Raw genomic sequence first — 24,916 nt, 5'->3', positions numbered from 1 at the left:
TTCAGGTAGGCAGGAATTCGTGTGGATGTTTCCATATACATACTAAGTTCTTATTTCTGCTATCCAAAATGTCTTATTGTTGATATATATGCGATGTTTGATAATGCGAGGAAAGATCACTCGCATTTTTCGCATTTAATACACGCTCGCGTTAATATCAAGATTTACAGTAGATGTTATGACGCGAATGTGTCTTTGCGAGCTAGTTACCGCTAGAGTAACTAGCCTTTATCAAAGGGAGGCTACTCTAATGTGGTGTTATTTTCATGAATGTTACAATAAATGATATCTATTATACAAAATGTTGGGTGAATTATTCAATTTCCAGGCGAAATTATATCTTTATTTTGCTTTCAGTGATTTTAAAGCTGTCCACAATGAGATCTATGGTTGTCTGGGTACTGTTGCTCGCTTTGGGCCTAGGTAATGTAAATATTTAGAACCCGATAACGGTAATACATGTATTGTGAGTGAGTGAATGAGATAGTGCGGTAGTATGGGTTTACACCGGTTTTGACAATATTCCATACACATTTATGATATAACTGGTATCTTTTTGCATGTAATATGGGTGTTATCAAGTGACGTGTAATGTAAGTGTTATCAACTGACCTGTAATGTTACCTTCTCACGTGACGTATAATATAAACGTTATCAAATGACGTGTTATACAGGTGATATCAAGTGACGTGTAATATAACCTTCTCACATGACGTATGATATAAACGTTATCAAGTGGTTTGTATTATTAGTGTTATCAAGTGACGTGTAATGTAAGCGTTATCAAGTGACGTGCAATATTACCTTCTCATGTGACGTATAATATAAACATTTATCAAGTGACGTATAATATCAGTCCTATCAAGTGACGTGTAGTGTAAGTGTTATCAACTGACGTGTAATATATCCTTCTCACGTGACGTATAATATAAACGTTATCAAGTGACGCGTAATGTTAGTGTTATAAAGTGACATGTAATATAAGCGTTATCAAGTGATGTGTTTTATAATCGTTATAAAGTGACGTGTAATATAAGTGTTATCAAGCGACATGTAATATAAGCGTTATCAAGTGATGTGTATTATGATCGTTATAAGTGAATGAGTGAGTATGGTTTTACGCCGCTTTTAGCAATATTCCAGCAATATCACGGCGGGGGACACCAGAAATGGGCTTCACACATTGTAGCCATGTCGGGAATCGAACCCGGGTCTTCGGCGTGACGAGCGAACGCTTTAACCACTAGGCTACCTGACCGCCCCTATAATCGTTTTAAAGTGACATGTGATATAACCTTATGTGACGTGTAATGTAAGCATTATCAAGTGACGTGTAATATTAGTGTTATCAAGTGACGTGTAATGTAAGCGTTATAAAGTGACTTGTCATATAAGTGTTTTCAAGTGACTGGTAATATAAACGTTATAAAGTTATGTGTGATATAACCGTCTCACGTGACGTATAATATAAATTATTAGCGACACGGTTTCTGCAAATTTCTGCAAGATTCAAGTATATAGTAACACTTGCCTATCATCCACATGCTTCCCGTACTGTCCTGATTCAGAAGACTACATTTCATGTAAATATGTGAATGCTTTTTAAAGGATGTATACTTTTAAACACTTAAACGCCTTCTTCATTGATGTCCAGATAGCATTACCTACATTTGTATCTAATTGTCTGTTTACTTAAGCCTGATATTTGATCATGTTTTTAACATAATACACCTTTTGGTGAAATGACGACTTACTGTCACTATCATTTTAGTGGAGGCAACCTTCGACTGTAGGCGGATGTCTCAAGCCTGTGTCAATGGGGTATGCACCCTTGGTCAGCCATTGTGCGATTGTCAGTCGAGTGGGTTCGAGGGATATGATTGTGCCCTGGATTCAAGTAAGTATAACTGTTTCATGGTTCTACTCTGTAAATATCTGGAGATGATACGTTTGTGATAATACGCGTATGTGTGCATATGCGTGAGAGGCTGAAGAATAATTTCTTTAGACCCACTATAATGTTTTCAGAACACCATGTAGTTAACAATTAATTCTCAATTGTAAAATAAACAAAGCAATTTTCCCCCCTTTTTGTCCAGTGTATTTTCTTGGATCATTAAATCTAGTATATTTCAACTCATGGAGATATAAATCATCCCCAAATACAGGATGAACTATGACCTTGTTCATAAATTTCAGAAAACGCGGAAATTGTTGGAAAGTATTTCTGAAAACGTTTGGAAACTGTCATACTTTACAAGATTGTTCAAATGTGGAAACGTGTTGAAAACGTTTGGAAACCATGAACACGTTTGTTAAACTGTGGTCGTTTCCAAGCTTGGAAAATATACATTTATTCCAGTGAATGTATTTATCAAAAAAATAATTAACGATGCATAGTATTATATCTTCGCTTTTCTTATTTGCGAATATGATATGATTTTGCATATGTATTTAGCTGCATGAATACCATATGTCGATGCATCACGTGTGTATGTTCCTGAACTCTAGGCTCTAAAACTACCTGCAGCATCTGCACGGAGGGCCAGGGCACCTGCTACACAGAAGGGGCGGTAGATAAGTGCTACTGTGGCAGAGAGTACTATGGAGAGACATGCGATCGGAAGAGATGTAAGTTTAACACGTGCTGGCAACAGGGACATCGTTCAACAAAACACATTTACATGTAAACACCACCAAGAAATACGCTGTGATTAAGGTACATTAATATTCCACAGGCCATCTGGGAAATGTTCGCACAGTTGACAATAAAAATGTTGACCAAGATCGCATTGTCATACAACGAACATTATATATATTTAAGGTGACGTACGAGTATGTATATATATATATATATATATATATATATATATGTATATGTGTGTGTGTGTGTGTGTGTGTGTGTGTGTGTGTGTGTGTGTGTGTGTGTGTGTGTTTCTGTGTGTTTCTGTGTCTGTGTCTGTGTCTGTGTCTGTCTATGCATGCATGTATGGTTTTGCGGCTGTAGCTGAACAAATATCAAATATCCATACAAAATCCCAATTCTATGGAAGACATTTCCAAATTTGACGCATCACTGAACAAAATGACGCGGGGCGCAATTCTTTATTTTTGCCTGTACCATGTTCCCGTGATTTTAAAGTGAAAAGTTGACTTACCTTTGCATGTGTTTATGACGGGTTATGGGGCAGGATATACTAACCTTTTCGCGAACAACAGGTATCATCACTATTTCATAGTGATTCATAAGCATATGCATAGTCGGAATCGTACAATGGACACCATGAATGTGGAAAGGGCTTTGTTGCTTTGGTTCCCTCCCATCAGTCATACAGGCCATTTGTCATACACCTTGTTATTGCCAATCGTCATACAGTTGAGTAGGGGGTAATTAGAGCACTCACCTTAAGCTGTAATGGTATGACCCAACACTCTGCGTTAAGGTCTTTGTTACAACAACAATGTTAAATTCATAAAGGCTGAGTTGTTGTGAGCTGGTTATCTTGTGAGAAGAGGTTATTAAAATGATCAAAGTCACTGTAAGTTCTTTCACTAACAAATAATTAAGAAGTTGTTTTAATAAATACTTTGCCCTTTGATGTTAATAAATATAATTTATGTAATCCTATGAAAGGAGACTGGAGATATTTGAGATGAGAAACTGTTTAACTGATGAGATGTATTTTGTGATCACACACATATGTATAAATACTATATCAATTGCTTTTACATCATTCACAATCATGACGCTGCGACTTGTAGAATACGTTACGTCAGCCTGCGGTACTCAGCAGGTTCTCTTTGAAGGATACTTGTTCAACAAGAATGCAACAAGACAGACAGCACAACACTGGCGTTGTGTAATTAAATCTTGCTCCGGCAAGTGCACTAGTGTTGGTGATTTTGTGAGGAATGTGTCAGAGCACAACCACCCCCCTGAGAATTCAAACCGAGTTCGTTTTGACAGCAACATGAGGAAGAGAGCAAGAGAGGAAACAACCCCGATACAGCAGCTCTACAACCAACATATCGCTGAAGAAGATGATGACCAACCCCAAACCCTCATTGCAGTGCCCTTTACCGCCACAAAGGAAGACCATACCTGTCCTGCCCCAAACCAGAGCCCAAGTGGACCTAGATGATGCCTGGAGCCATACATCAGATTGGGGCCGCTTCCTCCTATTCAGCGATGGAGAAGAAAATAAGATCCTTGCCTTTGCCACAGATGAGCAGGTACAGATCCTACAAGGTGCTGAGACGATAGACATGGACGGTACCTTTACCGCCTGCCCTGCCCTTTTGGATCAAGTGTACATACTTAGCGTAAGAAGTGGATCTGCCAGCTATCCCGTAGTTTATGCTTTGCTACCCGACCGCCAGATGACAACTTTCAGAAGACTGTTCAGCCGTATGAAGACCCATGTTGCAGACACCCTGAACAGAGAACTTGCCCCCACTCGCCTGTAGACAGATTTTGAGCAGCAATCCGTGCCATCCAGTTGGAGTGCCCCAACGCTGAAGTCAAGTGCTGCATCTTCCATTACAGCCAAGCAATATGGAGGAAGACACAAGACCTCGGACTGGCTGTAGCCTATAAAGAAGATGCAGTGCAACAGTGTATTAGACGGGCAGCAGGTCTAGCGCTTCTCCCTGCAGATCATGTCCAAGACGCCTGGCTAGAAGCGATGCAGCAGAACCTGATCCACCCAGAGCTGAGACATTTAACGACTACAGGGGGGCACGGGTGGCCCAGTCGTCTAAGGCGCCGCGATTCGCTGTGCAGAGTTGCGTCCCTTGGGCACGCCAGAAACCTATGATTGTGGGTTCGAATCCCGGTTCGCCCCGATTATGTTTCTAGGTTTGTCAGCACCATACCCTTGCTCGTGGGTTTCACCAAAGTGGTAAACGTCTAAGACCTGCATCACTTCGGGCTTTCCTCCCACATTAAGCTGACACGCCGCGATATAACTGGAGTACTGTTTAAAGCGGCGTTAAACCGAACTCACTCACTCACTCAATGACTACATGGTATTGACTTGGGTAGATTATGATGCTCGCTTTCCGATTCACCTTTGGAATCACCATGACACCATTGGCCCGAGGACCAACCACATCCTGGAAGGCTTCCACAACAAGCTGAATAGAAGTCTTCCTCACCAACACCCCAACATCTACCGTCTGATAGAAATCTTCCGAATGACTGAGAAAGCAGACAAGGTGAAATTGGCGCAGATCAACCTCGGTGCACCTGAACCAAGTAGAAAGCGGGTCTACCGTGAGGTTGACAACAGACTCCAGAGACAGAAAGATCAACTGACCCAAGGAAGGAAAAGTCCAATCCAGTTCCTTGATGCTGCAGGTCACCTATTGAAGCTTGGATAGCCCTTATCCGCCATTATGATGCTTTGAATGTTGAATTATGTTACTAAGTCTTGTTAAACATGGTTCATATTTATAATATTATGTTGAATAAACCATACTAATTTATTAATTACTTTTCTGCTTTACAATTTGTTTTCTTACAATCTGCAAATGTATTAGCACAGGATCATTCATAATTATAATCCTGGTGTTCCCTATAATTCACACTTAAACATAAACACAGTTAATGATCTGTGTGGAACAGTCTATATTGATAGGTAGAAGGCAGGGGATTAGGTCCAGTCATGCATAGCCTATGTTGTTATAAGCTGTATGACAAATGGCCTGTATGGCTGATGGGAGGATACCGTTGCTTTATTTCCAGTTGATGTATACTGCACCGAGAGTTTGATGGTCATTGGTATTAACCCTTACGGAACCTTCGCCGGCATTGCCTACATTGAGGGTATGAGGGGGACCCCAGTATGTGAATCGGTGGTGGTTCCAGTGAATGCATCTGACACTGACCAGCTGCCGGACACTTGGGATGAAGGGCGCTATATTGAGGTGCTCCATAACAGTAGTGAATGTGGTTCTGCCGTCCTCGTAGATGTAAGTAAATGGTTTTAATAAAATGATAAATGCACTACAAAGATAGATATATATATATATATATATATATATATATATATATATATATATATATATATATATATATATATATATATATATTACAACAGTGAACTGCCCATGACAACGTCTCACAAAAAGTTATATTTGAAACTTTTAACACAAATACAGTCTTATACCTTTGATGATATATTTAACCACGTTGTGTAGTGAATAGAGCGTCTTCAATCCCCTGGCCGCGTCATTCAAAAAGACGTTAAAAGATGGTACTTGTTGTTACCCTGCCTGGTGCTTGAAATTAACGGCATAAAACAGGGACATTTCAGCTCGGAGTCAGCATTCTGTGTCTGAGTGGGATATGTATTAAAATGCGGAATGGAATCTAATTGGGCTAGTTTTAATGTTATTGTGACATTGGGTGGGGATGAATTCAGTGGGGATTCTTTAGAGGAGGTGGGATGGATGCGTTGTCGAACCTTGATCCGCCACTGGCGAAAATATGTCTGATCACAACACGATCATAACAAGAAATTACAATATTAGACAGATAAGATATTTGCACATGGTATACTTAGGAGTTTCAGGTTATTGGTAACTATACAAATAGCCCCATCTGTAATTTACTGAATAACATGGATTCTAAATCTTAATGTGTAATTTCTAATCCTATATGTGTGTCTGAATTCAGTGTGTGAAAAATACAGTTTACACTGGTATGGACATTTCTGTGAACAAAAATTAAACAATATCATTGCAATCACATTGTATTTTGTCAGCAATCGTTTTTTTGTGGGTTTCTTTTCCACGCCTTCCCACTATTGGTAACAGCATGGCAATGGAACACGGGAGTTCATTAGGACCGCTGTTGTCCGCTACGACACGGAGATGATCTTACACGTGGATGACCTCGTCACGGCCAGATGTGTCATGGAGGACAACGTGACTGTCGCCGGAGCAATCACTCTCGGCACCACTCAGTACGTAACAGGGTTTTGATGCTCCTTGAACAGTAGAAGTACAGGGGACGTTGTCATAATATCAATCACTGGTTTATCTTGCCCTGACACCTATTTTTAGGATGCCGTGTTAAAGCTCTAATATTGCAGCCCGATGTTTGGTTTGGTTTGGTTTGTTGTTTAACGCCGCACTCAGCAACTATATGACGGCGGTCTGTCAATAATAGAGTCTGGACCAGACAATCCAGTGTTGACATCATGAGCATCGATCGATGCAATTGGGATACGATGACATGCATCAACCAAGTCAGCGAGCCTGACCACCCGATCCCGTTAGTCGCCTCTCACGACAAGCATAGTCGACTTTTACGGCAAGCATGGGTTGGTGAAGACCTATTCTACCCCGGATCTTCACGTCGCAGCCCGAGGTGTTAAAGAATAAATAAAACATGTTATGTATTGACACTGCAGTTTACTGCTTGATTACAATTATGCTTAACCAAATAGTTAACATATATTTAATATTAATTAAAACATTTATTTTCTGTTTCAACCAGCGACGGCCTAAACCCTGTGCCCATTTGGAACCCCCTTGGAGTCGCCAGATTGTATATACTATCGAATGGTATGCCTATCACCAATTCACTTGCCAACGGGAAGCCTGTTCTTATTGGAGAGGAACTACGCTTTGTCATTGGACTCGAAGGAGGTTTGTAGTGAAACACTGTAGTGAGTCGAATACCACAGGATCACATACCCTTGTGTGGACTGGATTTATGCTTATAACGGCCAAGGGGGCACGGGGGCCCAGTCGTCTAAGACACCGCAATTCGCTGAGCAGAGTTGCGTCTCTTGGGTACGCCAGAAACCTATGATTGCGGGTTCGAATCTCGATTCGCCCCGAATATATTTTTAGGTTTGTCAGTATCCGTTGCTCGTTCTCGTTGGTTTCACCAAAGTGGTAAACGTCTGAGACCTGCATCACTTCGGGCTTTACTCCTACATTAAGCTGACACGCCGTGATGTAACTGGAATACTGACCAATGCGGCGTTAAACCCACTCACTCACTCATAACGGCAATGTATCCCTTAACGTAACTGCTTCACCAAAATCGTTATTACATGACAGTTGCAAATGATAGTAAACTACATAGCAACACCAGTGTTATGTTTGACAGTGTATACTGGTATCACGGGGTTATTTCAGTGTGTCCACGCGGGTCAACCTGCTTCTGTATCACCCAAATCACTGTGGATTCCGGTTCGGATAGGTCACAGGTACATCATTCATCTCAGCATATGCCATGATTAAAATGGTTGATCAGGCTCTGTGACTAGGCTTTTGCCTCGATGCCGTTGATAGTGTATGTTCCTGTGTGTGTTTTCAGGCGAACAATTGACTTGCCCCTGCGTGTGTTTGTGATGGATGCAAACGTAAGGCTCACCATTTCGCGAACACTTTGTATCGTCAGTATTTGATAGTGACTCATTAACACATGCTTATGATGTAGTCGGAATTGTACAATGGTCTTCTGATTATGGAAAGGGTATTTGTTGTTTTTCTTCAATATTTGGGTTGCCTTGTCTGCACTCAATTTATTTACTGAAACATGCTGACTGCGGTATGCAATTCACTCTCTCAACCTGTTCTGTGTTCTAGTATATACGCACATGAGGATCGAGTACGGCGAGGCTACTGACAACAGGACGGGGACCAACAAAACACTCGTCTTCATCCGCAACGGGTATGAAGCAAAACATCCACTAAAATAGCATGTTCTGATGTTAGATTGATAACATGAAGCATACAGATTATTGTAAATTGTCCCGGCCCAACTGTGTCCACGTTCGCCTTTAAAAATATGGCCTAGGGGCATGGGTGGGCAGGTGGCCAAAAACTTATAAGGTGCGTGGATTTTAATACCGGATTCGTCCTGATTCGGATTGCAAACGGTTCTTGATTTGGTGGTTTTAGCTTATTCCACGCATCTAAATGATGAAGTTCCATGCTCTTCGTGATGTAACGATGAGACGCAACACACTTCATGATTTTTGATGGATGTATTCCTGAGACCCGTCATCGTTTGCCACGTAAAAAAACATTCAATTTTGCTAGGATTCAGGCAAGCATAACACATTGTCGCAAACATACACTTTCATTTGACAAGTTCAATGTGTAACGCAATCGTTTTCGCAAATCCAGCACATGTCACCTTATCGTAATCTTCAAATCATGTGCTCTCGCCCTCACTTCCGTTCAAAGGGACATAACTCGTCATCGCATACCGCTAATAATTAAATACGCATTGCCATATCGTAACGCTAAAATATACATCAACCATTACATCTCCCAACATTACAATGATTCTAGGTTTCTCAGCACGACCCCCCGTACTCATGAGTTTCCTCCCAAATGGAGCTGACCCGCCGTAAATGAACACTGTACGTAAATGGCGACTGTTCAAACTCACTGAGTCAACGAATCTATTGTCAGCTAGGCTTAGTGTGACAAGAAGAGCATTGAAAATGTCTGAACTAAAAATAAGTTATTTCTGTATTGAAAAAGACGTTATTTGCACCTTATTCGACCAGCTCATTAATTGCTGTTAATGATACATATCTTGAACATATTGTCTCACAATAGTGAATATTAAACTTTATTTAAACTCACGTTAATGGCTGGGGGTGGATATCAATCACGCACGCAAGTCGAGGTAGCGGTATCATTTCCTGTTGAGGTAACTTTCCAATTATGTCGAGCAATATTCCTGCAGCTCCAGCCTTCAGTGTCTTCAATTTTACAATCGAGCATGCTCTTCCTGCGACGAATTCAAAGAGCGACATACGACTCTTGCTTAAACGTTGGTTGATCAATGTTACCATAAGGCCTCAGCAGTGCTTTCAAAAAGTTTATAATAGACATAAAGGACATATTCAAATTTGACGCAGCAGTGACCAAAATTTTGTCCGACGCAATTTCCTATATATACCATATATGTACCATATATGACCGTGGTGTATAAAGGATGGACTCTTGACTTGCCTTTGCACGTGTTTGAGACGTCTTTCCCCCGGTATCTTCAGTATATGATAATGATCCAAAAACACAGGCTCTTGAAACAGTCAGAATCGTACATTTGACTCTACTTTCGGCAGATAGTTCTTGTGGTTATAGAAAGGGTTGCATGTTTTAATTAATCCTATAGTGCAACATAGTTTCTGTACTTCAGATGCATGACCCCTGAAGCAATGCCAGTGACAAAGGCGGCTCTCAAACCTAACTCAGTTAACATCACAGACCACTCAGAACTCGTTCTCTACGCCTTCCGGTTTGAAGGTAGTGATGAGGTACTCTTCAGCTTCGACATCAAAGTCTGTGTGTTGGCAGATGCTGATAGGTGTGCCCCTGTAAGTAGCCTTGGCTCTGATTTGTTTGTTTGTTTGTTTGCTTGTTTGTTGTTTAACGCCGCACTCAGCAATATTACAGCTATATGACGGCGGTCTGTAAATAATCGAGTCTGGACCAAACAATCCAGTGATTGATATCATGAACATCGATCCACGCATTGGAATACGATGACATGTATTAGCGAAGTCAGTGAGCCTGACCCCCTGTTGCATTTAGTCACATAGGTTTCTAGGGACCTCTATTATTACCCAGAATCCCTACGTGAAGTCATGACTTTTGACTGTTGAAAGCCAAGTCAGTTTGTCTGATCACCCGATCGCGTTAGTCGCCTCTGACGACAAGCGTAGTCGCATTTTACGGCAAGCATGGGTTGCTGAAGACCTATTCTACCCCGGATCTTCGTGGGTGCCTTGGCTCTGAACATGCTTAAGGCGACCAGGGCCCACTTGCACAAATCAATTTCAATTCGGTGATTAATTTAAAAGCATGTTAAAATAACATGCTACGAAGCTACGATCGCTTTGTGCAAGCGGACCAACTGTCCGGGATCTAATTTGTTTAGATGGCGTATTATTTCAATGTCGATGCATCTTCCCGAAGCAAGGGAGTTAACTGACTTTACAGTCCAGTTTCCATCCTTGCCGAACAAGACTGTAATTCCTGGCATCGATCGTAGCGCCACCAGTGGCTATTACGAGTCATGTCCCTCCTGAGCCTCTCCTATGGACCAATCAGATTCCGCCTCTCGTATCACTTGCATTTGTATCAAACAAAATGGCTGCGCCAAGTCAAGACGATCTGATCGATAATCAAGTTCTATAGTGTTATAAAACGGGTCTTACATCACGAAGTGCATCAAAATGCGTGAGCACCTTGATTTGAAAACATGAAAAGATTTGGAAAAATATTTGTTGACAACGAGTTGGCGGTTTACGTGCTTTGCAAATCCTGCAATCGACCGAAATCTACACGACAGTTTACTGACTGGATTTCGATTTCGTTGCGCATAGACTCGTTAGTCCAGCCAAAATATACCTCCATAATACCAGCCTAGTTCGACAAGTGTGGAAACTGGACTTTTATAGTCAGTTAACTCTCTTGCCTCGGGAAGATGATGTCGATGATGCATATAAAAGATATAATCATGATGATTAAAACTATTTATATCAGATATTAGTCATTTTGAGCTCTTAAGCAACCCTTTGAGAGATTGCATCTATATCTTACCTTCATGGTTAGCGTTTTTATTTAAACTTCATTTACTTTTTCCATAGGCTGATATTGAAATGTTATAAGCCACCCGTTTCCTTCCCCTAAACTAAAAGCATGCTCTTAACATTTGTTGTTACGATGTTATAAGTCGTCCCTATATAATAACCTGTTCTGTAAGGGACCGACTTTTCGATTTTCATGGGAGGGCCTGGAATTTTATCGCAAACATATATTGTTCAAGCAAGAAGCTTGAAAAAAATAATTATGCTTCAAACTGTTGAAATAAAATTAGATTATCTGCCACAAAAAAGGTGTTTTTTAGTAAAAATATATTTAGGCTCATTATCTTAAATTGTCTTATTAAAACAATAACTGGTTTTGCAGATGAAGCTGGAAAAAAGAAATTTAGTCTCCATACAAAATCACAGCTCCCTCCGTTGGTACAATGTTAAAAGTCGTCCCTATGCAGTAGCCTTCTCTATAGAATGCCATTATCGCCCGTTGGTGCAATGTCATAAGATGTCCCTTTGCAGTGGCCTATAATATAACCATGCCACGATCGTCCGATGGTGCAATGTTACAGGTCGGTCTTGTACAGAGAGCTTCTATATAAGAATGCCATGATCGTCCGTTGGTGCAATGATATAAGTCGTCCCTATGCAATGACCTTCTGTATAAGAATGACACGAATGTGAGTTGGAGCAATGTTATGTCGACCTTCTATATAAGCATGTCATATTAGTCCGTTGGTGCAACGCTGTAAGTCGTCCCAATACAATGACCTTCTCTATAACCATGCCACGATCGTCCGTTGGTGCAATGTTATGTCGACCTTCTATATAAGCATGCCATGTTAGTCCGTTGGTGCAACGCTGTAAGTCGCCCCAATACAATTACTTTCTCTATAACCATGACATGATCGTCCGTTGGTGCAATGTTAAAGTAGTCCCCATGCAATGGCCGTTGATATAAGCATAACATGATCGTCCGTTGGTGCAATGTTAAAGTAGTCCCCATGCAATGGCCGTTGATATAAGCATAACATGATCGTCCGTTGGTGCAATGTTAAAGTAGTCCCCATGCAATGGCCGTTGATATAAGCATAACATGATCGTCCGTTGGTGCAATGTTAAAGTAGTCCCCATGCAATGGCCGTTGATATAAGCATAACATGATCGTCCGTTGGTGCAATGTTAAAGTAGTCCCCATGCAATGGCCGTTGATATAAGCATGACATGATCGTCCGTTGCAATGTTATAGGCTACCTGTACAGGAGGGGAGATGGGGTACGGGCGAAGAAGACGAGATGCTGCAGCCACCACAACCCTAGAGCAGGTCATCAAGATTCGCGACACGGCCTCCACTGAAGGTGGGTCAACATTACCATTAGGGCTGGGACGGGTAACTCGGGTACCCGGGTCAGGTGGGTACTGAGTAGGACCCGGGTACCAACAGGACTACCCGGACCCGTGTGTTAGTCACGATATATATTGTTTAATGACAAAGATTATCTTGAACTCTATGGTTAAACTACAAGCCACTGATGTTCGCATTTCTTTCTGACTATGCACCCATTCCTTCTTATTTGTTTCATATGGTTGAATAAAGACATAACTTAATTCAGCTTCAGTGTATGAATGACCAGATTGTTTAACACATGTATCTAAATACGCGTTGCTAGGGCTATGCTAATAATGTTCCCAATTCTGACATTTTGAGACATCTCCTGAGACCTACAGTGGGCACCCGGGTAGAGGGCGGGTAATAGGGGGGGGGGGGGGGGGGGGGGGGGGGTTACCCGGGTAGTAAATTTGGACTCGTCCCAGCCCTAATTACCATTTCTCAGACACAGTGCTCGTGTATATACAGCTACTGACGAGGGGACAGTTTATTTGATATTCTGGCAACGTATTATATTATTTAGAAAATACTTTGTTCCACTAAATGCCTGAAAAAAAAACATTTCCCTCGGGTTTTACAAAACTAAATTGTACTTCTGATAAACCTGAAATAATGTATTGTGAAAGAAAAACCTGAAAAAGAAAAGAAACTGGTCGGTCCTTGAATTTGATGCGTTGTCAGGCTTTGTGTTTTGGCTGCTTCCAGTCCAGTCATTTGGGTCGTTCAGTAACATGCCTTCAGTAACGAGGGTGTAGACTCAGTAGCCCTTCGTTATTTAGCTGGGATATTGCCCACTGTAGCGTAAAACAACCAATCTCTTATTTCCACTTGGACAGACCGCCTCCGTGGTCTAGTGGTAGAGTGTCCGCCCGGAGAGCGGAAGGTTCGGGGTTCGATCCCCGGCCGCGTCATACCAAAAGACGTTAAAAGATGGTACTTGTTGTTACCCTTTATGGCGCTCGCGATTAAGGGGCCAAAACAAGGACTGGTCGGCTCGGAGTCAGTATACTGTGTCTGAGTGGGGTATTCATGTTAAACTGCGGCATGGTATCTCAGCAGTGAGCTAGCACTATAAATCGGCATCAGTCCGGACTAGTACAAGCAGCCACACACACACACACAGTGCAATAATCTTGGACGCGACGTTAAACCCAATTTCACCTCACCTCCACTTGGACATTATCTGGGAATATGTGCCGTTCAACGAATTAGCCGGTGGCCACCTTTCCATCGATAACATGTCTGGCCATTCATGAAGTCTGAAGTAATACAGAGTCCGCCATTTTCTTCGACGGGACAATGTTGATGTTCTTGTACATAAAATAGATTCCATATAGAGACCCTACTGCATATAGCTTTAAACAATCAAGCAAACGTAATCGATGGAAGAAAGATTACCTTAATGTGTGTTTGTTTGTTTGTTATTTAACACCGCAATCGGTAATATTCCAGCTACATGACGGCGGTCTGTAAATTCACCTCGATCATTAGCCTTGTCATATCAACACAATACGGGTGAACACAAAAGAAATATCGGCGTTACTCTGCAAATCCAGAAACCGTGTCATCCGGACGAATTCTTACAATGCCACCCAACGCTCATGACTTGAGCTATTAAATACCAAACCCGCCGTGATATTGCTGGAATAATGCTAAAAGCGGTGTGAAACGATACTCAATCACTCACTCTAAATACCAAAATGTGGTTTACATTACCGTCACCGTTTTCTAGACGTTTATAATTTGCAATTTATAACACCTAGACTGTTCAGAAAGAGATTTCCATTTTGGTATTTTGGTCACGTGGCCACTTCAGGCCTTCTAGTCTTTTGGTATCACTCGATGACTTCCTTTAAAGTTTACTGAACCATCCCGATAAGCGTGGTTTATCCGTAGAGTGAATGGCTGCCATATGGGTAATGCCAATCGTTGTTTTGCAGACGACGACAGCGACCCGCCCGCCATTGAGACAGAGTGTAGACCATGGGAGATAACTCTAACCCTGATTGTAATGGCCGTGGCACTGTTCTTCCTCCTCTTCGTCTGTGTCGTCCTCATCGTCATCATTGTGATGTCGCGTCGGCGTCGTTGCAGAAGTGAATCCATGACCAACTTGACTGCTTCGTCAGTGACGACGGAGAAGCCGCCACTGCCATAGTTCTATCTGGCAACATGTCGCTTTTGACGATGAAGGTCTAATCACCAAGACCAACGAACTTTTCATAAACTACGACAAGACTTTTTTTATTTCATTTAATACATATATGCGTATTGGGGCTCGACACGTTATCAGTATTACAATAATAAGTTCGAGTAAATCAACTTGTAAATATTGTATTCAATTTTTTCTATTTATTTATACTACACTGCAACTTTCAATACAGTTACAAACGATCCTCTTTTTTACTCCAACTATCAATACTGTTACAAATTATACTCTATTTTACTGCAACAATCAATTCTGTTTCAAATTATACTCGTTTTACTGCAACTATCAATACTGTTACATATTATACTTTTTTTACTGCAACTATCAATACTGTTACAAACGATACTCTTTTTACTCCGACTATCGATACTGTTACAAACGATACTCTTTTTACTGCGACTATCAATACTGTTACAAATTATACTCTTTTTTACTGCAACTATCAATACTGTTACAAACGATACTCTTTTTACTGCGACTATCAATACTGTTACAAACAATACTCTTTTTACTGCGACTATCAATACTGTTACAAACGATACTCTTTTTACTCCGACTATCGATACTGTTACAAACGATACTCTTTTTACTGCGACTATCAATACTGTTACAAATTATACTCTTTTTTACTGCAACTATCAATACTATTACAAACGATACTCTTTTTGCTTCGACTATCAATACTGTTACAAACGATACTCTTTTTACTGCGACTACCAATACTGTTACAAACGATACTCTTTTTACTGCGACTATCAATACTGTTACAAAATATACTCTTTTTACTGCAACTACCAATACTGTTACAAACGATACTCTTTTTACTGCGACTATCAATACTGTTACAAACGATACTCTTTGTACCGTGACTATCAATACTGTTACAAATTATACTCTTTTTTACTGCAGCTATCAATACTGTTATTAAACGATACTCTTTTTTACTGCAACTACCAATACTGTTAATACCATAATCCTTTGGACTTTAACTATCAATACCATAAACCTTTGGACTTTGCTTTACGTTGTGACGATGTAGATTGTCCCGTGTACATATATAGGCAATAAGCTTTGCGTATAATTAATAACGGTCTGCTTGTATAGCAAATACAAAACGTCAACGCCAGAGAATAACCATTCTCGATCATCAACCGAAACAGATTCCACCGGGCACAAGAATGCAAAATAATGGTAAACACCTCAGTAAGAGTTCACTGAAAATCTGTGTAGACACCAGCTGCAGGTGTTCGCCAAAAATGAGGGAGTTATGTATCTATGATCGTCATGGAATATATGTGTATGCATGAAGTATGCAATAAATTGTTGAACTATATTGCTGTTGTTTAACTATATCGTTATTAATGGTATATTTTTGTATAAAGGCAAGTACAAAAACATTGCAATATTTAATTAACATGATGACAAGACAATTGAAAACGGGTATTTATACATTCATTAACATTGTCTTTGATGCAATGGCGTCTAAATGAATAGACTACACTGTCAGTTATTTAATAAAAAGAAATTATCAGTGAACAAATTAATATATTTTTAACTGTAACAGTGCTCTAATAGTATGGCGGAAAGTGTCTAATTCTTGAATTGAGGTAAGCAGGGCGCTCCAGGAGGAATTGATATTCAGTTTCGGAAACTTGCATACACACGCATACACAGGGGTGGGAGAGAGAGAGAGAGAGAGAGAGAGAGAGAGAGAGAGAGAGAGAGAGAGAGAGAGAGAGAGAGAGAGAGAGAGAGAGAGAGAGAGAGAGAGAGAGTGTATGTACAATCATTTTTCAGTATCCTCATGCTTATATGTGAAACTGGGGCTACGTATGATTCTGTGAGATTATAAAGGCTCGTGGAACAGCATTAAAGTTGGACCCGGGCTTAGTGGCAGTCCTATCAAGCTTGATTTTTATTATTATGTAGCTCTGTGACATGCGTGTCAGTTTATGAATACATTAAAGGAGGCATAGGCCCGGGGAAAATGGCAACCCCAGACTTTGATTGATGTCTCTGACATAAAATACTCAAATTGTATGTATTATATAAACTACCAGTTCTGCAATCATAAGAACATCAGCACCAGAGCAGATTCCATTGTACGAATCCGTGTGTATCATGAGTATGTGTTTATGAATCACTATCAAATGGTAAATGTTTGCGAAAAGGTGAGCGTATCCTGTCCCATCAGTAGCACCAGTCGCAAACACATGCAAAGGCAAGTCTGCCGAAAGTAGAGTCAACTGCACGAGTCTGACTGTTCCAAAAGCCTGTGTTTTTGGATCATTATCAAATACTGAAGATACCAGGTGAGCGGATCCTGCACCACCGGGGAAAACACGTCTCAAACACATGCAAAGGCAAGTCAACTGTTTACCTGAAAAAACCCACGGGATCACATAGTACAAATCAAAATATTGTCTCTTATAATCATAGCAACAATCACAACGCACGGTAGATTGGATGTGCAGCATAATATCCCAGACACCGTGTCTGAGTATCAACAATGATTGAGTGAGTTGGGTTTAACGCCGCTTTTAACAGTATTCCAGTTAGATCACGGCGTATCAGCTTAATATGATAGGAAAGCCCGAAGTGATGCAGGTCTTCGATGTTTACCAAATTGATGAAACCCACGAGCACGGGTGTGGTACTGACAAACCTAGAAACATAATCGGGACGAACCGGGATTCGAACCCACAATTATGGGTTTCTGGTCTGCCCAAGGGACGCAACTCTGCGACCCAAATGACACTAATAACAACATCTAGATCTCGTTTCGGCCCGATACCGTAAAGTATACCCTTCATTAAGACAGCATTGCCATCGATATTATGAAAGAATTCCATTCCCGATCGTTGGCTTGGAATATTCATGCAACGTTAGGATGTGGCCCGAAAGAATTTTACGTTGTTGTTTTTTATATGTTACTGTATTTTAAAAGGACACAATTGATATGTTTGTTTGTTTGTTTGTTTTCTTTAGTGAAATTAGATAATCTGCTTTTACCCTCCCCATTTTGACATGTTACTTTTACCACTTTCCAGCATCAGCATCAGTTCAGCGGTGGTCTGTGAAAGATGGAGTCTGGACCAAACAATCCAGTGAGTAATCGTCTCTCACAAGTATTGATTGCTGAAGACCAATTCTAAGACCGATCTTCACAAGAGCCATATGAAGTTGGCTGGAGATAATATTTTATCTTGGAAATTCTACTTCTCATATGACAAAATCTCCGAAGAAGTATCCCTGAATAGTTAGTTAATTTACCGGAATATTCTCACACTCCCGTTTACATGTCATTCACGTATGTAATTAAATATGGTATGTATTTAAAGTAGGTGAGGTGAAATGGGGTTGAACGTCGCGTCCAAGATTATTGCACTTATATAGCGACGTGCATGTACGTGTGTGTGTGGCTGCTTGTACTAGTCCGGACTGATGCCGATTTATAGTGCTAGCTCACTGAGATACCATGACGCAGTTTAACATGAATACCCCACTCAGACAAAATATACCGACCCGAGCCGACCAGGCCTTGTGTTAGCACCTTAATGCCAAGCGGCAGACAGGGTAACAACAAGTACCATCTTTTAACGTCTTTTGGTATGACGCGGCCGGGGATCTAACCTCGGACCTTCCGCTCTCCGGGCGGACGCTCTACCACCAGACCACTGAGGCGGTATATTTAAAGTAGATATACCGAACAAAAAGTGAAGGATCACGAATAATTTTTGGGATATATTTATGAAATGTGCTCAGTCTTCATCACAAAAAACTATCCCAACAAATTATTCCTGATCCTTCACTTTTTGGCTCAGTACATGATATGCGTTCTCATAAAAGATGTATTGAAAAATGTTACCTTAAAGGCTACAGTATGTGTGTGTTTCAAAACATTCGCATAAACAAGAAACTGTTTCTAACAAGTTTCTCGATATTTTCCCGACCCTCGGCGACCAAAGAAAGAGTGAGTGAGTATGGTTTTACGCCGCTTTTAGCAATATTCCAGCAATATCATGGCGGGGGACACCAGAAATGGGCTTCACACATTGTACCCATGTCGGGAATCGAACCCGGGTTTTCGGCATGACGATCTAACGCTTTAACCACTAGGCTACCCGACCGCCCCCAAAGAAAGAAGTAGCTGAAAGTCATCTATAGATTCGATGACAGTTTAAACAAACTTCCACCCAAGAGGAAATTTAAATAATCTGATCTAACCTTATTCTTGATGCAAATTACTGACACATCAATATTGTCAAGCTTTGTCTGATATTACAAACAAATAAACAAACATTGTATGCGAATGGGGTATAAGTCACCAAGAGTTGCGTACCTTAGTCATGTCAGGATCCGATGTTCGTAATTCGAAACCTAGATTGTTGGAGCGTCCGATAAAAAGCATCACTTTGAAATACAAGCTTTGTACAAGGGTATTATGCTGACCCGCCGCGATAGCTGATGTTCACATCAAACATCTTTCTCACGTTCTTTACATGATAAGTGTCTGTGAAGATGACCTCATGCACGTCACCAGCAAGTCTACGTGGTTTAAAATGCACAATGTCTAGTCGTCTAAGGCGCCGCGATTCGCTGTGCAGAGTTGCGTCCCTTGGGCACGCAGGAAGCCTGATTGTGGGTTCGAATCCCAGTTCGCCCCGATTATGTTTATAGGTCCGCAGCACAATACCCTTGCTCGTGGGTTTCACCGAGATGGTAAACGTCTGAGACCTGCATCACTTCGGGCTTTCCTTCGACATTAAGCTGACACGCCGCGATATAACTGGAATACTGTTAAAAGCGGCGTTAAACCCAACTCACTCACTCTAATTCAGATCTGAATGTAAATGTGAAAAAAATACACTGAAGTTAACACACAGACCAACCTACAATTTCGTTGATATAAAATTTGTTGTCCATTTAAATATAAGTTTATTCTATTTAAATTTAATCTAAATATTCATGTGAAGATAAAGATCACAGACCAACCTACAATTTCTCTGATATAAGACTTATTGTCCATTTAAATATAAGTTTGTTCTATTTAAATTTAATCTAAATATTCATGTGAAGATAAAGATCACAGAAATCATATTATGTTTCTTTTTACTTAAATAACCTGCATATTATTATTTAAATCTTTGAAGTGAAAATAAACCTTGTATTCCAATTTGACAACGCATTTTCATCACTGGAGAACTTCAAAGATACGTTATTTCATAGTTTATTCTACGTTTTATTCATATGATGCATACCTCAACAGGGCTGGGATAGCCATCGGAAACCAGAACATCTTGGGTGGGTGACAATTTTACCGTTTATGTTTTCCAATACAGTTCTTCTATGAATAATTATCGTAACAAGAAAGCTGCCTTCAATCTAAATTTACATCTACAGCAGCGGGATGGTTATACATTATACAATACAATTATTGTAAGTTTGAATGGTAATTTATTTTTACAATTACTATGCAGTACTTAATTACCTTCTATGTAATTGCGTTTAACGTCCTATGACTTTACGTGTTAATGTATGAATGTATATTTTATTGTAATTTTAGTAAGCAATATATTGGATTTCAACCCATTCATACTTTTCCAATTTTCTTTTAACATACTGGAACTATTTATACAGTAAAATGTTTTGTTGATATTTATCCGACCATCCTGATGTACACTTGAGTGAGTGAGTATAGTTTTACGCCGCTTTTAGCAATATTCCAGCAATATCACGGCGGGGGACACCGCAAATCGGCTTCACACATTGTACCCATGTGGGGAATCGAACCCGGGTCTTCGGCGTGAACGCTTTAACCACTGGGCTACCCCACCGCCCCCTGATGTACCCTTGAAGGATTGGTTAGTGATTTGATGTCTCAAACACGAGTGTCCATGCAAGGGGGTTTCATATCCATTCATCTTTCATTTTACTTCCATAAGTTTGATAGGAGACATGTTGAGGACATGGCTTTTGCCACGATGGCGTGGATAGTGTATGTTTTTCGTGTTTTTCAGGTGAACAATTGACTTGCCTTTGCATGTGCTTGTGATGGATGTCACCGGTATTACGGATAGTTATGCTCACCTTTTCGCGAACACCTGAAACCATCACTGTTTCATAGTGATTCATAAACACATGCTCATGATATAGTTTGAATCGTACAATGGACTCTGTTTTTAGCAGAGCTTTCTTATGGTTATGGAATATGTTTGGGACGTTTCTGTTTAACACTAACCGATTGCAGCCTACTATGTAAATGGGCGTAACGATTGCTATTTATTTCCAACTATAGTACAGTAAACTACGGTTATAACGAACACGCTTATAACGAACTGACGGATATAACGACCTAACTTTTTAGTCCCGACTATTTGCTGTAGCTATGCTGTATATATGCTTATAACGAATTACGGTTATAACGAACTAAAATTAGTAGTCCCTTCGAGTTCGTTATAACCGTAGTGTACTGTAATTATTATGATCAGCTGTCTGACACCATTGCAATAAGGTAACTGTTCCAATAGCCTTCCCAACACTCTACATTGCACTTGTAATACTTCGTTAGCTGGAACTCTATTAACCCTGAAGCAACCAATGCTTGCCGAAAGGGGCAACTGACGAGATCGAGTGGTCATTGTATCCTGATTGCGTGGTACCCTTAGTAAGTGAAAGACTTAAAGACCATTGTCTACAGACATGACATGATTGATTTAACGCTTTCTACAAAAGGGTTGCTTTATTCGTGTTTAAAACAAAAAAAATTATATTCTCTCTATTCGGGCGTTGTTATTGTTGCTTTGATTATAAGAGACAATATTTCAACTTGTATTATGTGATCCTGTCGTTTTTTAGGTGAACAGTTGACTTGCCTTTGCATGTGTTTGTGACGGGTGTCACCTATGGGGCAGGATACGCTCACCTTTTCCAGAACACATTACCATTTGATAGTGATTCATAACCACATGTTCATGATATAGTCGGAATCGAACAATGGACTCTGCTTTGGTGTTGATGTTCTTATTATTGTGGATCTGTGGGTCATATCCTACACCAGGAGATCTGATTTGATTGTGGTTCAGGGGAATTTGACAGCAAATCGCTACATGAATCAAATTCTTCAACCTCACCTTCTTCCAATCACTGACCGCCAGAGGGAGCCGTTTCAACAGGAGAACGCTCCACCGCACACAACTCGTGTCACGATAGACTACCTTCATAATGCGATCATCAATGCCTTGCCCTGGCCGTCGAGATCTCCAGATCTCAACCCAATCGAACAACTCTGTGGATGAACTCCATCGACGTGTACGTCAATGTCAGAACAAACCCCAGACACTCTGGCATGGCCAACGCGTTACAAGCAGAATGGCGCAGAATTCCGCAGGACAGAATTCGTACACTTATCCAACATGTGACTATCGAGCTCCAAATTTGTATCTATGATATCAAATTAAATATATCGACTTTATCAGGTACAATAGATTTACTAAAACTCTACCTGTGCGTGTCTTTCTTTGGAGAGTATATATATTTATATATATAATTACTGGTTAAATATTGCATCTACTGACAGAGTATGTACATTGTGCCAACTAGCTAGCATTTGGCGATGAATTCCATGACATACTTGAATAGCAGTGCTGTCTTAATATTTATTATTGTGTAAAAACATAATTATTATCAATTACAGCTGTTATTCTAAAGTAAAAAAAGATATCTGTATTGGGGATGTTATGTAAATTAATACAATGTATTTATTCACACTTCTGATGTGTATTTACTGACTACATTGGAAACATATTGGTATATTCCATGTACCACTGTGTGGTGTATTGTAGCAATAAAGATTTGTTTGTTTGTTTTTTAACGCCGCACTCAGCAATATTACAGCTAAATGACGGCGGCCTGTCAATAATTGAGTCTGAACCAGATAATCCAGTAATTGACATCATGAGCATCGATCCACGTATTGGAATACGATGACATGTATCAGCCAAGTCAGTGATCCTGACCACCTGTTGTATTCAGTCACATAGGTTTCTAGGGACCTCTATTATTACCCAGAATCCCTACGTGAAATAATGACTTTTGAATGTTGAAAGCCAAGTCAGTGAGCCTGACCACCCGATCCCGTTCGTCGCCCCTTGCGACAAGCATAGTCGCCCTTTAATGCAAACATGGGTTGCTGAAGACATATTCTACCGCGGATCTTCACGGATAGGCAATAAAGAAGAAGTTGATGAAGTTGGAGGATTATCTGGTCCCGACTCGATAACAGGCCGCCGTCATGTAGCTGGAATATTGCTGAGTGTGGCGTGAAATAACAAACAAAACAAACCCTGTCTCGAACTATGATTGTGTGAAACATTGTTCAGTTAAGTTATCGGGTTCTCACAGTCTTGTTGTCCCTTCTTTGTTTACTGCACAACATGATCATTATTTGTGTCATTGTAATTAGATTAGTCTATCATCATTAAATTTGATTTTTCAGAAAAAAATATTTTTTTTTTTTTTAAACTTGATTCAAATTTGGTAGACTCGATCTATAGTCACTAATCTACTTTATAATCTTGGTTGACAGAGACATGTCCCTATTGAAATTCAGCAATATCTCCAATATGGCCGATACTTCTTGCTCATCCAACCGACAAATACACATAAACTAACTTCAAACTTCTTGGCCATAAAAAAATCGTAAATCAGCCTGATAAATATAAACGTTACGTATTTCTGTCTCAAATTGCCAACGGCGCCGTAGTTGACACACATGCGTAAAGACATAAAGCCAACACAGCGTAGCGGGAGCACTGCTGGAGAGCCGCTAAATACGCTCTGTATTTGTTTATGCAATTTTCCGCGGCTTTCTCCACGCTCTGTTTGGGCGAGTTACGGACCTCTTTTTAATAGGCATGAACCTGGACACGGAGGCGTTCACGCATCAGTGCACACTAAGTAAAGTGAGGCTGTCTCTGTGACCAGTGGCGCGAAGCATTGTCCATTTGAAGTTCAAGGTGCGAGACCCGAAGGAGTGTCCATCTTTATAATAAAATAGATGACATGTTTATGTCACAAACATCAAAAGGTTTTGAAAGCGCGAAGCGTTCGGTGTCAAAATTGGATGAAATCGTACAGAAATATCTTGTTAACATTTTTTTAAGAAATTTTAACAAAATTAAATTTTAATCCAAATTGAGACAATGTGCGACTGTCGATATTTTTTATTCATGAAAGTATGAAAAGGTCAAGCAAATGTCTTTTGTGGGAATCAAACTATTGTTTTTGGTAACTGTCGTGTAACGAAAGTTTTAATGTAATATTATTTAACTGCGGACAATGCAAACCAAGTAATGCAGTTTGCAAGTTAACAATAACAGAATGTTCACGCATAGGGAAAGCTTTCATAACATGCTTTGTTTGTTTGTTTGTTGTTAATGCCGCACTCCAGCCATATTCCAGCTATATGACGGCGGTCTGTAAATAATCGAGTCTAGACCAGATAATCCAGTGATTGACAACATGTGCATCGATCCACACAATTAGGATCGATGACATGCATCAACAAGTCAGCGAGCCTCACCACCCGGTCCCGTTAGTTGCCTCTTACGACAAGCATAGTCGCCTCTTACTCTTACTGATCTTACTCTTTGGTTGATGAATACCTATTCTAACCCGGAACTTTGCGGGTAGAGACATGAAGATATACATACATAAAAAATGCATGATAGTTAGTGT

The 24,916-nt window shown here is 40.3% G+C and overlaps 1 protein-coding gene across 1 annotated transcript; it reads left to right on the top strand.

Annotated features, from left to right (window-relative positions):
- Positions 1 to 377: 377 nt before the first annotated feature.
- LOC139455369 (EGF-like domain-containing protein 2) lies at positions 378 to 15,127 on the top strand. The gene is made up of 10 exons (XM_071236926.1): positions 378 to 423; positions 1,772 to 1,897; positions 2,512 to 2,631; positions 5,747 to 5,973; positions 6,820 to 6,968; positions 7,505 to 7,656; positions 8,608 to 8,692; positions 10,178 to 10,355; positions 12,829 to 12,937; positions 14,910 to 15,127. Exons 1-10 carry the CDS (start codon positions 378 to 380, stop codon positions 15,125 to 15,127), a joined length of 1,410 nt encoding a protein of 469 aa, XP_071093027.1.
- Positions 15,128 to 24,916: the final 9,789 nt, after the last annotated feature.

The sequence above is a fragment of the Haliotis cracherodii genome, unplaced genomic scaffold, assembly GCF_022045235.1.
Source record: "Haliotis cracherodii isolate W230 unplaced genomic scaffold, xgHalCrac1.p SCAF_11, whole genome shotgun sequence".
Taxonomy (NCBI): Eukaryota; Metazoa; Mollusca; class Gastropoda; order Lepetellida; family Haliotidae; genus Haliotis; species Haliotis cracherodii.
This window is presented reverse-complemented; position numbering and strand designations above follow the sequence as displayed.

Excerpts from the sequence above, each read along its gene's own strand:
- LOC139455369 (XM_071236926.1), top strand. The coding sequence starts at position 378 with ATGAGATCTATGGTTGTCTGGGTACTGTTGCTCGCTTTGGGCCTAG. Across the intron at positions 5,974-6,819 it reads GTTCTGCCGTCCTCGTAGAT|CATGGCAATGGAACACGGGA; the intron begins GTAAGTAAATGG and ends TATTGGTAACAG. Across the intron at positions 10,356-12,828 it reads ATGCTGATAGGTGTGCCCCT|GCTACCTGTACAGGAGGGGA; the intron begins GTAAGTAGCCTT and ends GCAATGTTATAG.